The sequence below is a fragment of the Prunus persica genome, chromosome G8 (genome assembly GCF_000346465.2).
Source record: "Prunus persica cultivar Lovell chromosome G8, Prunus_persica_NCBIv2, whole genome shotgun sequence".
In the NCBI taxonomy this organism is placed as follows: domain Eukaryota; kingdom Viridiplantae; phylum Streptophyta; class Magnoliopsida; order Rosales; family Rosaceae; genus Prunus; species Prunus persica.
Window position 1 is genome coordinate 11,332,574 of NC_034016.1, and position 14,128 is coordinate 11,346,701.

A 14,128-nucleotide genomic window follows, 5' to 3' on the forward strand; every position below is an offset into this window, starting at 1 on the left:
CATGCATAGAACACATGCTCCTACTTATCATTTTCTTCGGTATAGTTAGCTTGATAGTTTTTCTTAAATCGGCAATCTTTTTCTATATGCCCAAATCTTTTGCTTGCAGTACCAGCATTTTGGTATGCCTCGGTACCAACAATCTTTCTCTTGGTGGCTTCTCTTTTTGCATACCCGACACAGAGAATAGTCTTTCCTCTCCACAATTTCTCTTTTATTTTCCCAATTATTGTTAGGTTCATTTTCTACTTCTCTAGAATTGTCTTCAAATTTTCTTTCATCATCTTTAGACTTCTAAGACCTTAAATTTAGTTTCAACTGGAAGGCACTTTCTACTGGACTTTCATTTTGCATACTCAGTCTTTTTTCATATGCTTCCAGAGAACCCATTAATTCTGTCACTGACAGACTAGTTATATCTTTTGTCTGTTCAATGACAGTTACTAGTGGATCATACTTATCAATGAGACTGATAAGTATTTTTTCTACAATTCTTGAATTAAACTTTTTCTCCATAGGCTCTCAATTGATTGACTATTTCTTTTACTCTAGCATAGTACTCTTGTGTGATCTCAGAATCTTTCATTTTAATCTTTTCAAAATCTCTTCTCAAAGTTTGTAGTTTAACTACACGTACCTTGGCGTTTCCTTGAGACTCCTCCTTCAAAGTATCCCATGCTTCCTTAGATGTTGTGGCTCCCATAATCCGTGGAAAAATAGTGTCATCCAAAGCTTGTTGCAGGGCAAATAGAGCCTTTGCATCCTTCTACTGATCTTTCTTTAGCCTCCTCAGCTACTGCACGGTAGGATTTTCTGGATTATTGAAGCCACTATCAACTATGTCCCATAAATCTTGAGACATAAAATAGGACTTCATCTTGATGCTCCAGAAATCATAATTTTCTCCTGTAAAAATTGGAAATGGGATAGAAGTTTGGCTAGTGATAGACATGATGGAGGACTATATCGAACCCTTACACCCTAGGTGACCGAACTTTGCTCTAATACCACTGTTGGTTTATGGGAGAACAATAGAGTGATTTTATTTATTCAACAATAGATAAGTACAAGGCTTTATAGAGGACTAGGCTTATTGGCCTTTCTAAAATGTTTACTAGATTGGCCTCCTTCCTATTTTCTGACTTATTGGTCTCTTCTCTCTTACTACTAGTTTACAATATAATAGTATTACCTTATTACAAGATTTTTATTAGGACTTTCCTAGAATGCCTACAATAATTATGTCTTAAAGCTTGACTTTGTCAAAGTTGGTGGACATTTCTTGAGGTTTCTACTTTTTTCTAGATTTTTCTAAATTCTTCAAGACAAGTGTACATTAAATTTAACAATTTCACTCACATACACGTAAACGCGAAGTGAGATCAAGGAAGGAGTCTGCACTGCGGGGGATAGTGATTTCACCCATGGGATTATCATATCAAATATGATATCGGAATCATAGATCGCTTCTTCTGGCTTCCCCCAACATACACCGCAAAATAGCCTTTTGGGATGTCTAAGATCTTTGAGGCAAGTACGTGGTTTAGACTTCTCTTTGCGTTAACAATTCCTGGCAACCGGAACCCCATGGTGCTAGATTTTTAACTGGAACTAGAACAAGAAAACAAATTCAATGGAGTTGGGAAACAAAGAAGGCTTGGAGGGTTTGCAAGGTAGATAGTTTCTTAGCTGTTGACTATGGTAAGGGATGAAAAACTCCAAAGCCACAAATTCTATGGTTATTCATGGTTCTCTCAAGCTATACTTCCCTTTGTATCCGGGCCAAATGCAAAAGTTTCATAACACCACCAGTTCTTGTTTGTAAAGCAGCATTAATTGAGACACCAACATACGCAGTAGAGTTAGTCCAAATTAAATAGTAACCATGAAATTCAAGCATAGCATATCTCCGAGAAAATACTAAGAAGTCCAATCTGGTAATTTGTGTTAGCTAGTGAGTGCCAAGAGAAGTAAATGTCTCGGGCCTGCCCCTACTGGAAAAGAGGTAGGGAATAATATTTCAACATATGAATACGTTTCGTCATTTCCATGTGCAATGTCCTAGGTGAGTAGGAAGACAACACCATGTGATCCCTTGATTTCTCACAAGCCATTGTCCCTCATTTTTGCCCACCTCATGCCTCTGCGCCACTTATTTGATGTAACAGATGAATTTTCTCATCCCATTTCATCTATATATACACAAATGATCAAGTTCACAAGCATCAAGTATCTCCTTGCCAAGCATCAAAACTCTCTCTGCTTCCTAACTCCTTTGAATTCTTTTTCTTCTTCCAACTCCAATTTAAAAACAATGGGGTTCTGGATTCCAGGAATTGTCAACGCCAAGAAAAGTCTAAACCATTCAGCTTCTTCAAAGACCTTAGAGATCCCAAAAGGCCATTTTGCAGCGTATGTTGGGAAGAACCAGAAGAAGAGATTTGTAATTCCAGTATCATACTTGAATGAGCCTTTATTCCTGGATTTGCTTAATCAAGCTGAAGAAGAATTTGGATACGATCATCCCATGGGTGGTACCCTGCAGTGAAGACAGTTTTGTTCATCTGACTTCCTGCTTAAGTGTATGAGTGAACACTAATGAAGGTAAGCTGGGATCCAACTTCATATCAAAAGCATCCTCTTTTTGGAATGTCAAGATTATGATGGATCATACTTGCTTCTTCTGTTGTTGTGAATCTGGGACAACGTCTGCAACCGTCAAGCTGCATGAGCTGAGCACAAAGATACAAAATTTGTGAGGCAGTCGAAACACGATAGATATCATGAACTCTCTAAGACCAATAGCCCCAAGACGATGACTTCAATTTTGAACTAAAAAACAGTCAAATTTTGTCTTTGTACCCCCATGTAAATTTTTTTTATCTCTCCAGGAACAATGGGAGTATATAAGACATTTTGCTTCTCCATTCATTAATTCTTGTCTTAGATTTTGCATTATAGGGTTATCTTCCACCGGATCTGTTATATGCCATATGGCAGCAGATTTTCATAATGAACGAAGCATGATGGTTAGTCTAGTTTGTATCCATTAAGCCATGCCAGTCTCCCAAATTAATGATGTCTTCAAATAGAGCACATTTTGACATGCCAGTCTCCCAAATTAATGATTCCTGCAGGTACTGTTATGATATAGGTCAAGAGAAAAAGTGGGAAGTTGTCATAACTTACGCCACTCTCAACCAGCTGTAACAAAGAAACTATTTGATTTTTGTAAACTTTGGGAGACTGTAATGTTAACATGAGGCAAAGTATGCCACTATACTTTATTGATCTTGAGAAAATCTTCACTGCCATTTGATGATTATAAAACAGAGCTACAATTAGATAATAAGACAAGAAAGTGGACGAGGAATTAAAATTGGAGTCAAGATACGTAATTCGACTGTATTACAAGGTTTCTTAACTTTGGATCCCGGCTCACAAGCATCTTGATGATTTCCGAAGGCTTGCCAGAGTCACAAGCAACACAAGATGTGAGTGTGATCATGCATGTTCTTCTTCATCTCGACTTAGTGAGTTGTGGTCGAGTGGAGGAATACTTCGGATACAGAAGAAGGCTTCCCAGATTAACTTCACTAGTGTTTATTCATACACGTAAACGGGAAGTGACATCAAGGAAGGAGTCTGTTGATGCTCAAAATGGCCCGGCCAATATTGAGTCCAACTTAGTGATTAGATGTGCTGAGTCTTCAGCAGAGAAGAGGGCTGAGGCCCTTGGTGAAATGGGTTGGTGAGAGACCTGTAGAAGGTAAAAAGAGGAGAAGCGATCGTCAAGCTTCGGACACCGGTGTGGTGCCGGCCGAAGGCTCTCCGATGCCTAAGTCAGTTACGAGTAGTAATTCTGGCAGAGTAACAGTAAAAGTGGGAGAGTAGTTCCTCTTTTACCTGGGTACTGTTCCCTATTTATAGGGAAGTGAAAGTGGGAGCTTTGCACAAATTTCCAATGTGGGACTTTGTGCAAGCCGTTGTGGTGGCGACACGTGTCCCGGAGATTAGGTTTGGCAGCTGAGAGCTTCGGCAGGTGTCTGGCACCTCGGAAGTATGTCTTCCTTCGGCATGGGAGAAGGCGTGGCTGCCTTGGTGCTAGTCGCTTTGATGCTGGGTCTGCTCGGTTCATTATGGTGTAAACAGTAGTCCCCCAAGTTCGCGGTCGAGAAGTAACTTCTGGGTTGGGAACTTGTGAGTTTTTGTAATTGTAACCGAGCATTCCAGCTTCATTGGGAGCCGCAGGGCACTCCCTAGTCCCCCAAGTTGGCAAGCTAGGAGTTGCGTCAACACATGGTAGCTGGGTACCTGGGTACTTGGGCATGTTGCAGATAGGATGGGAGCTGGGTCCCTAGGGGAGCAAGGCCTTCGAAGGAGCCGGGTCCTTTGAAAATTTTGGAGAGAAACGGATTCTTCCACAATGTGTCCATGGCCCTTGCCGTTCGGCAAGGGTCTAGCTCCCTTTTTTTTTTTTTTTTTTTTTTTTTTTTTTTTTTTGAAATGGCCGGGCCATCTGGAAATTTTGGACTTCCCCACAAATGCTCCATGGCCCTTGCCGTTCGGCAAGGGTCTAGCTCCCTTTTTTTTTTTTTTTTTTTTTTTTGAATGGCCGGGCCATTTGGAAATTTTGGCCCTCTCCGCAAAAATTTCATGGCCCTTGCCGTTCGGCAAGGGTCTAGCCACAATTGTTTTTGTGTTGTTGGATGGCTTGGGAGCTAGGCCATTTTGGATTGGGTCTTCGGCAAGGGGCTGGGATTGGGCTCAAAGTGGGCTTCGGCATGTACTTGAGGCCAGCCAAGGGTAAGGGCTCAAAGTAGTAGCTGGGCTTTGGCAAGTGTAAGGGCTAGGGTTTGGAATTGTGAGGAGTAAAAATATCATCTAGTTGCTCTTGCCGTTCGGCAGGTTTGAGTGAGGTATAAAGTTGAGCAAGGTTTGAGTGAGTAGTCATGCAAGGGGAAGTCTCCTTCGGCAGGTAGTTGCGAGCAAGGGTGAGGCCAAGTTTTGGAGTAGAAAGATCTTGGAGTTTGCTAGGTCTTGCCGTTCGGCAAGTTGGGTGGGAGGGATTTTGCTACGGGCACACGGGTGTGGCTAGACCTTGCCGTTCGGCCAGTTGATTGGGAGTTGTTTCGGCAAGGCGGCAGCAAGGCTGTGCAGCTGTTTCGGCAAGACAGCAGCACGGGATTAGAGCCTTCGGCAAGGCAGCAGCTAGGCTGTGCAGCGGGGAGGTGCTTCGGCAGCAGGTGGCTGGCAGGGTTTCGGCGCGGTTGTGGCAGGCTGCTGCTGTCCGAGTGGGTGAAATTGCAGCCGACTGATCTTGCCGTTCGGCAAGTTACTTGGCCTCGGCTGGCAGGTGTCTCTGGGCAGGTTCAGCAGCTTCGGCAATACTGTTCTGGGCAGGTTCTGCAGGTTCAGCAGGTGCAGCAGCTTCGGCAAGAGGACCTTGGCGGTGCAGCTGTGCTTCGGCAGGGCTTGGTGTTTCGGCAAAGGGGCAGCCGAGATCAAGTTGAAGTTGCAACAGCTCTTGCCGTTCGGTAGGGGCCTTGGCGCCGTTGGGCCGTTGTGAGCTTGGATCGAAAAATAGCTGGGTGTGTAGAGTATTGTGGCCGAAAAGGTGAGTCTCCCATTTGTTTTTTTCCGGGCCTTGCCGTTCGGCAAGCCCATCTATAATATGTGGTAGTAACGGCTTGGGTGTCTTGATCGATTTAGGCTTAGCCTTGTAGTAGGATTGGGCCTATGAGGTAGGCTAGCAAACTTGGAATTTTGAGGGCTCCATTTTGTGTTTGCACGGGCCTTGCCGTTCGGCAAGGCCCCTAAATTTCTCACAATTGTTTATGTTTCTTGCTTGTATATTTGAAAATTGAATTTCAAATTGTGTGTAGGTACAAGGGATTTAGGAGGGAATATGAAAGGGTGCTAGGGTTTGCTCGTGAAACGAGGCGTGGTACCCTTAGTTGGCTATTTAATAGGAACTTGGGTGGTGAAGGCATCACACTTGGCTTGAGTTGAGAAAATTGTGAGAATTTGAGGAGGAGGAGAAGAGATTTCCGGCGAAGGTTTTGTGGTGGTGCTTGTGGCGGAGGTGATTTCCGGCGACTTGTACGTGGTGGTACGAACAAGGTTAGACCTTATTTCGCTAGAACTTTTGAATTGAAATGTCTTGTTTTGCATGAACATGTTGAAGGTTAGGAAGAACACATTGAATATGAGCATGAACATGATGAACATGTTGAACATATGTATGAACATGTAGAATTCTTGCCTGGCATGAAGATTTGGCAAATTTTTGTTGTTGTGGTTCGATCCTCTCTGCATGTGCATTTAGTTCCTTTTTCTTGTTTTTCCATATTTGTAGATGTCTGAAAGTTCTGATAGGGAAAGTCTTGACCCCCCTGCCTTCGGCGGGGATGATACTGAGAGTCAAGAGCCGAGTCAATATATATGTTCTGAAGAGGAAAGTTCAGAGACAGAGGGTATGGTGGAAGGAACCATAGAAAGTAGGATGATAGGGCCTGGGGGTGAGAGGGCTGAGCCATCGGGAGACTCTGGGTCGGCTGCATATAGGGAGATGCAGAGAAATTATATAGAGTTAGAGGCTATAGCAAATCGGGTTCTAGCCTTGCCTCAGACGCAAGAAGTGGGTTCGAGCAACCAGGCATCACCATCAGGGTCTGTGGGTATAGCAGTGGCTTCGGTGTCAGAGGGATTAGACATCCGGGTTGGTGTCCCGTTGCCGAGGCGAAATACACTTACAGAAGCGAAATTGGCCCAGCTACGAACAGATTTTTGTGTGCCAGCCTATATGGGCTTGAGGTTACCCACGGAGGCTGATGTAGTCAGATATCCCTCGGATGGCTCCGTGATGATTTTTACAGATATGTATCGGCATGGTTTCAGACTACCGTTTCATCCGTGGGTTCAGATGATGTTGGCCAAGTTGGGGTATGCACCGGGGCAGTATAATCCCAACTTTTGGATTCTTCTTCATGGGGTGTATATCGCCTGGTGGTTGGCTGGGTTAGGGGAGCCAACGTTTGAGCAGTTCATGTACCTGTACTCCATTTCGAAGCAACAGGGGAATTTTGGCTGGGTACAGGCCAATTGCCGAAAGGCGAAGGAGAGGGGCTATTTTATTGGACACAAGCCCACAACGCAAAAGTCCTGGAGGAACAGGTGGTGCTTGGCCTATGGGGACTGGGAATGTCCTCCAGGGAAGAGCGTTGTCCAGCACATTCCTACCCACTTCCAGTCTATAGGTCCTTGCCCCATCCCTTAAGATTGTCCAATGCCTGATTGTGTTGTTTTGGCTCCTATTTTTGGTTCTGTACTTCCTCTGTGCCAGTGTAAATGGCTAAGTAGTTTTTAACTCTTGATGCAGGTTCAGTGAAGTGGGGCCCTATCTCCAAGGAGCAAGAAGACGAAGTTGAGTGGGTGAGGGCGCAGCTATCAGAGACTGAGCGTGAGTGCGGGAACCTAGTCACGCAGAAGAATTTGTTTGAGTCCGGACTGCTGCAAGGAAGTAAGTACCTGGGTTATCTTTTTGTTGTGTGCTGAGCCTTTGTAAGTTTGAGTAATAGAATTGCTTTGTTTGTTTTGACAGTGGCTGGCATCATAAGGGGGAGCACGAAGGTGGCCGTAGACATTGATGAGGCCGAGATGCAGAAGCGGCTGAGGGAGTCTCGGGCCAAGAAAGCTGAGAAAAGTGCTGGGAAACGACCCAGGGATAAAGTTCAACGCTCGGGTCGCGGATGTGCTGGGGAAGAGGAAGGCTTTGGAGGAGGCTCATCAGCATGTGATGGGGTCAGGGCCGAGGCTTCCGCCCTTTGATCTGCAGGCACCGCCGAAGCTACCCTTCGGCATGGAGGACGTGTTCGCTGAAGGGGTAGAGAAGGTAGACTTCGGCAGGCTACGCCAGCAGAAGAAGGAGGTCAACCTGGCTATGCACCGGCAGGAGGTGCCCTTAGTGAACGTCTTCCTGGAAGGCGTGAAGAGCGACCCTGAGGCTCTGGCGAGGACTCCAGCTTCTTCCTTCATCAACCGGGCCCAAAAGACGATCCTCACCTCTGCCTATGTAAGTGTTTAGGCCCTTTTTGAATGTATTTGTGTTGGATTATTTTTGTGTGGATTGACTAACATGGTTTTGGTTTTGCAGGCCTTTGGCGAGATGTACGTCAGCATGGCCAAGGCTGACAAGGAGATCCAGAGGCTGAATAGGCGGGATGAGCTAGCCAAGAGCAAAATGGCAGAGGCGCAGGAGGCCATCCGAGAGAAGAACACCTTGCTGGTTCAGAAGGCGGCCCTGGCCAAGGAGGTGGAGGAGCTGAAGAGATCTAAGGCCGAGGAGGTGGCTGCTGCCCGAGCCGAGGCGATTGAGTCCTTTCGATCCTCAGAGGAGCTGAAGAGCTATATCATGGACCGACTGGTTGATGAGCAGCTTCGCTGGGAAGATAGGTTGGTTAGGTTCAACCCCTCACTGGAGATTAACTTTGACACCAGTGGCGAGCCTCCTGCACAGACCCCTCCTGCTGATGCTAGCGCCCCGACACCAGAGGCTGAGCCAGCCACTGAGGATGCTCCGTCGACCGAGTCCTGAAGGCGTTGCCTTCGTGATGTGTTATAGCTATTTTGTATTTTAGTGATTGTGTTGGAACACTTGTTTGTTTATTTTGGTTATGTATGAACATTTGTCCTTGCCTGGAGCAAGGCTGTTTTTATTTATGATATGAACTTAGCTTGATATCAATTGTGGTAAGAATGATAACAATGTGAGTTCATGAGAATGGGCCTGAGTCAGGCATTTCATTGAAATAGATGCCGAAAGGCAGAAGGTACAAGTGGTCTAGGGTCTAGATACCTTACGTCTAACTTACAGTAAATAATCAAGACCAAAGTATTGTCCTAGGGTCTAGATATGTTTACTTGTAATAGTACTTGAGGTGGTCAGCATTCCACGGGTGAGGCAGCGTCTTGCCTGTGGAATCACGAAGCTGATAAGTGCCGGGGCGGCAGATTTTTATAATCTCGTAAGGACCTTCCCATGTAGGGCCGAGGGTACCTTCGTTGGGATTTTTGGTAGCCAAGGAAACCTTGCGCATGACCCAGTCCCCCATTTTGAAAGCACGGGGCTTGACTCGGGAGTCATAGTATTTGGCGATGCGTTGCTTGTACGCGGCATTGCGCATGCTCGATTGGTCCCGGAGTTTGTCAATGAAGTCGAGGTTGAGGGCCAACTGCTCGTCATTGGCCGTGGCATCGTAAGTGGAGGTTCGGTATGTGGGCTGGCCAATCTCTACCGGAGCCACGACCTCGGTTCCAAATGATAGGGAGAACGGCGTTTCACCCGTGGATGTGCGGAAGGTGGTGCGGTAGGACCAGAGTACTTCTGGGAGTAGTTCTGGCCAGCAGCCCTTGGCTTTGTCAAGTTTTGTCTTGAGGGTCTTCTTGATAATTTTGTTCACGGCTTCGATCTGGCCATTGGACTGAGGATGGGCTGGGGAGGCGAAACACAGACGAATCTTGAGGTTGGAACAAAATTGTTTGAATTTGGCGTTGTCAAATTGCCGGCCATTGTCGGTGACGATGGAGTTGGGGATGCCGAAGCGACATACAATGTTTTGCCACACAAAGGATTCGATGCGAGCCGCAGTGATGGTGGCCAAGGCCTCGGCCTCAGCCCACTTGGTGAAGTAGTCTACGGCCACAACAGCATACTTGACTTGGCCCTTGCCCTCTGGCATCGGTCCGATGAGATCCAGTCCCCATTGGGCAAATGGCCAAGGACTGACCATGGCCGTCAGTGGTTCTGCCGGGAGTTGTGGAATGTTGGCGAATCTCTGACATTTGTCGCATTTTTGGGTGAAGGCCTGGGCGTCAGTGTGGAGTGAAGGCCAGAAGTATCCTTGGCGGATTGCCTTATGAGCTAACGAGCGTGCGCCCGAGTGGTTGCCGCAGATGCCTTCATGGATTTCTCGGAGGACATAGTGACCCTCCTCTGGAGTCACGCATCGGAGGTAAGGAAGGCTGAAACCCCGCTTGTATAAGGAGCCGTTAATGATCAGGTAACGGGCAGAGCGATGGCGAACGCGTCGTGCTTCTGCCGGATTAGCCGGTAGTGTTTGGTTTTGTAAGAATTGGAGGATGGGGTCCATCCATGTAGGGCTGTGATCAATAGTGCAGATGAGTGGGGCTTGTGTGCTGGGCTGGGCCAAAAACTCGATGTGGATGTGGCGGCCCAGTCCTTGCTCCAAGGCTGATGCCAACCTGGCTAGTGCATCCGCATGGCTATTCTCGGAGCGCGGCACCTGCCTGATAGAGTGGGCTTGGAAGTTTGCCAGCAAGTGCCGAGCGTGCTGGAGGTAGGCCGTCATAGAGGCATCCTTAGCCGTGAAGTCCTGGTTGACCTGGTGGACCACAAGTTGTGAATCGCTGAATATCTGAATTTGCCTGGCGTCCATCTCTTTGGCTAATCGAAGACCAGCTAAGAGTGCTTCATATTCGGCCTCATTGTTGGAGGCTTGGAATTTGAAGCGAAGGGCGTACTCGAGGGCAACCTTGTCTGGGGAGATGAGAACGAGGCCGGCCCCACAGCCCTGGGCATTAGAAGAGCCGTCTACGAATAAGGTCCACAGGGGCTGGGTTAGGTCGAGATTGCCTTCGGTGGGGTTTGGTCCTGGCTGGGAGGGGGGTTGGGTTCGGTTATGAGCTGGGTAGCTGCGGAAGCTTGGGGATCCGTGAATTCGGATAGGAAGTCAGCAACGGCCTGGCCCCTCATAGCCGGGCGGGGTTTGTAGTGAATATCAAACTCGCCCAGTTCAATGGCCCATTTGACCAGCCTCCCAGAGGTTTCTGGGTTCTGCAACACCTGTCGGAGCGGTTGGTTGGTTAAGACATGGATGGTGTGAGCTTGGAAATATGGTCGGAGGCGTCTTGCCGAGACGACCAGGGCGAATGCCAATTTTTCGATGTCCGGGTAACGAACTTCGGCATCTTGCAATGCTTTACTAACATAATGCACTGGGTGCTCCGCGTGATCTTTTGATCGGATGAGCACAGAGCTAACAGCCGAAGCTGAGATGGAGAGATAAATCACGAGGATGTCTCCGTGCTCAGGGGTTGACAATAAAGGGGCCCGGCCCATATACTCTTTGAGCTCGCTGAAAGCCGTGTCGCATTCAGCAGTCCAGGTGATGTTTCTTTTGGTGCCTTTAAGGGCCTTGATTGTCTGGTCAGGGCTGATCATGAAGCCAGTGGCTTTGGAGATAAATCTGGTCAGGGCTGCGACACGCCCTGTAAGGCTTTGGATATCCTTGACCGTCTTAGGTATTGTCATATCTAAGATGGCCTGGATCTTTTCTGGATTGGCCTCAATGCCCCTCTGGCTGATCATGAAGCCAAGGAATTTTCCGGAAGCCACCCCGAATGCACATTTGGTGGGGTTAAGCCTCATTTTGTATTGCTTCAGGATGGTGAACATGGTAGAGAGGTTGGGGATGTGCTGGTCAGCCGTGCGACTCTTGACTAGCATGTCATCGACATAGACCTCCATGGTATTGCCAATCAGGGGGGCAAAGAGCTGATTCACCAGACGCTGATAAGTAGCCCCGGCGTTTTTGAGGCCGAAGGGCATCACCTTATAGCAGTAGAGGCCGCGGTCCGTAATGAAAGAGGTGTGGGCCTGATCTTCGGGGTGCATGAAGATCTGGTTGTAACCTGAATAAGCATCCATGAAGCTAAGGAGGGCGTGGCCGGCTGTGGCGTCGACTAGCTGGTCAATGCGGGGTAGCAGGAAGCTGTCCTTTGGGCATGCCCGATTAAGGTTGGTGTAGTCGACACACATGCGCCAACCCTTTCTTGGCTTGCGGACCATCACGACATTGGCCAGCCATGTGGGATAGTCAACCTCCCTGATGAATCGGATACTACTCAATCGATCCACCTCCGCCTTCATGGCCTCATAGCGCTCGGGATCATAGGCTCGACACTTCTGTCGGACTGGTCGGACGGCAGGATTGACGCTAAGCCTATGAGATATGATGTCTGGTGATATGCCAGGCATGTCATTGTAGGACCAAGCGAAGACTTCGGAGTTGAGGCGGAGGAAGGCGACCAGGTCAGAGCGAAGCTCTGGTGAGATGGAGGTGCCGATCCGGACTTGTCGATCCGGGATATCGTCATGGAGGGTAACCAGCTCCAGGTCCTCCATAGGTTCGGCCTGTGGTGCGATGGACTCCTCCCTAGGGTCTTCAGGTGGGTCTGTGCCAGCTTGAGGAGGGGCGGGAGCCTGGGTTACTGCTAGGGCTTCACTCCTATGTTGGCGATTGGTGGATTTGACGGCTGAAGCATAGCAGCTTCGGGCTCCGAGTTGGTCGCCGCGCACCGTGCCTGGGCCATTAGGAGTGGGGGAACTTCAACAGCAGCATATGCGTGGAAATAAAAGCCTTCATTTGGGCCAAGGCTGGGCGGCCGAGGATGACGTTGTAGGCCGTGGGGCAATCGACGATAAGGAAGGGGGTGGTGATCGTCGTCCGCTGGGGTGCGGCCCCAATTAAGATGGGGAGATGAATGCTGCCGATGGGCTGGACCACATCACCTGAGAAGCTCACAAGGGGTGTGATGCTTCGGTCGAGTAGGTGAGGCGGGACCTGGAGTTCATTGAAGCACTCGGCGAACATCACACTGACCGAGCTACCAGTGTCCACCAGGATACGCCCAACGTCGAAGTTAGAAATGTCAGCCCGGATAATGAGTGGATCGTCATGGGGGAGGATAACACCACGCTCCTCCTCCTCGCAGAAGGTAATGGGGGCCCAGCCAGTCCTGTGGGTCTTTGGCAATCGTCCCTGCTCGGTGCTGAAGACCTGGTGCGCATAGGTGGAGCGGACATAATGTTTGATGGAGTTGTTGGAGGTGCCAGCCAGGGTAGGACCTCCGCTGATGGTGGAGATCATGTTGATTTGTCGTTGGTGAGGGTTAGGCGGAGCTGGTATGTTGCGCACATAGTTGTCCAGCTTACCCTCCCGGATGAGCCCTTCAATGATGTTGCGCAACGCAACACAAGACTCGGTGTCATGGCCGCTGAATTGATGAAAGCGGCAGAAACCCCCGTGTTTGGCATAGGCTTGTTGGATGGTCTCCGGGGGGGTGGCTTGGGGATGATGGGGGCTTCACGCGCCAGGACGTTCTCATAGGTGGTGTTGAGGGTCGTAAAAACCTCAAACCTGGGCCTGGGTGCGAATGGAAGTGGGGCCCGATCACCAGGCCTGGGAGGGTTGCTTCCACTAGATTGATGGGGGTTGCCATGTCTGCCACGTTTGCGATTGCCGAAGGGATGCTGGTAGCTATCCTTCCGCTTATGTGGTTGGTTGTCCTGGGCACTCGGGGCAGGGGTAGAATGCTGAGGTGGGGCTGGGGCGGGTGCTGAAGCAGGTGGAGGGTCGGCGAAAGTGTTGCGCGCCAAGTTGGCTGGGCCACGCTTGGAGTTGAAGTATTCTGCCTTAGCGTGGATCGCCGCCTGCTTCATCAGCTCTGCATATGTGTTCCAACTGTTGCTATGAACCAGGTAGCGGAAGTTGGACTCGCGGAGGCCGCTCTTAAAAGCGCCGAAGGCAGCGCGATCGTCAGTGTCTGGGCAGCGAGAGTATTCATGACTGAACCGAGCTGCATATTCCCGAAGGGGTTCATCCTCAGCCTGCCTAAGCATATACAAGTCGTCGGCAGAGTATAGGCGATCAGTTTGGATCATAAAATGGTCCAGGAACGTCTGCTTGAGACTATCGAAGGAGTTGATGGTGCAGGGGTGGAGCCTGTAGAACCAATTCAGGGCCGCGCCGCTGAGGGTGGAAGGGAAAAGGAGGCACATGCCTTCATCAGTGAGGCCTTTGCACCCAAGGGCAGACTGGAAGGAGTGGATGTGGGTGAGAGGGTCCTCCGTGCCAGTGTAGAAAGCGATGCGGAGGGGCTGGATATCTTTCTCCTGGTGGTAGTGGAGGATGCGTTCGGTAAAGGGCCCTGGTCGTGGTTTTGCCCAGAGGGGTTGATGGCTGCGTTGTTGTTCGCTTTCCAGGCGCCGGACCTTTTCGAAGAGAAGCCTCATGGCCGGGTCGGCATGAGGAAGAGTTTCAGGCGC

At 48.9% G+C, this 14,128-nt stretch overlaps 1 protein-coding gene across 1 annotated transcript; it reads right to left on the reverse strand.

Moving 5' to 3' along the window:
- Positions 8,919–12,950, reverse strand: LOC109950858. Its single transcript, XM_020571003.1, has 4 exons — positions 12,593–12,950; positions 10,655–12,384; positions 9,515–10,592; positions 8,919–9,397 (listed from the first exon to the last, which is right to left on the reverse strand). Exons 1-4 carry the CDS (start codon positions 12,948–12,950, stop codon positions 8,919–8,921), a joined length of 3,645 nt encoding a protein of 1,214 aa, XP_020426592.1.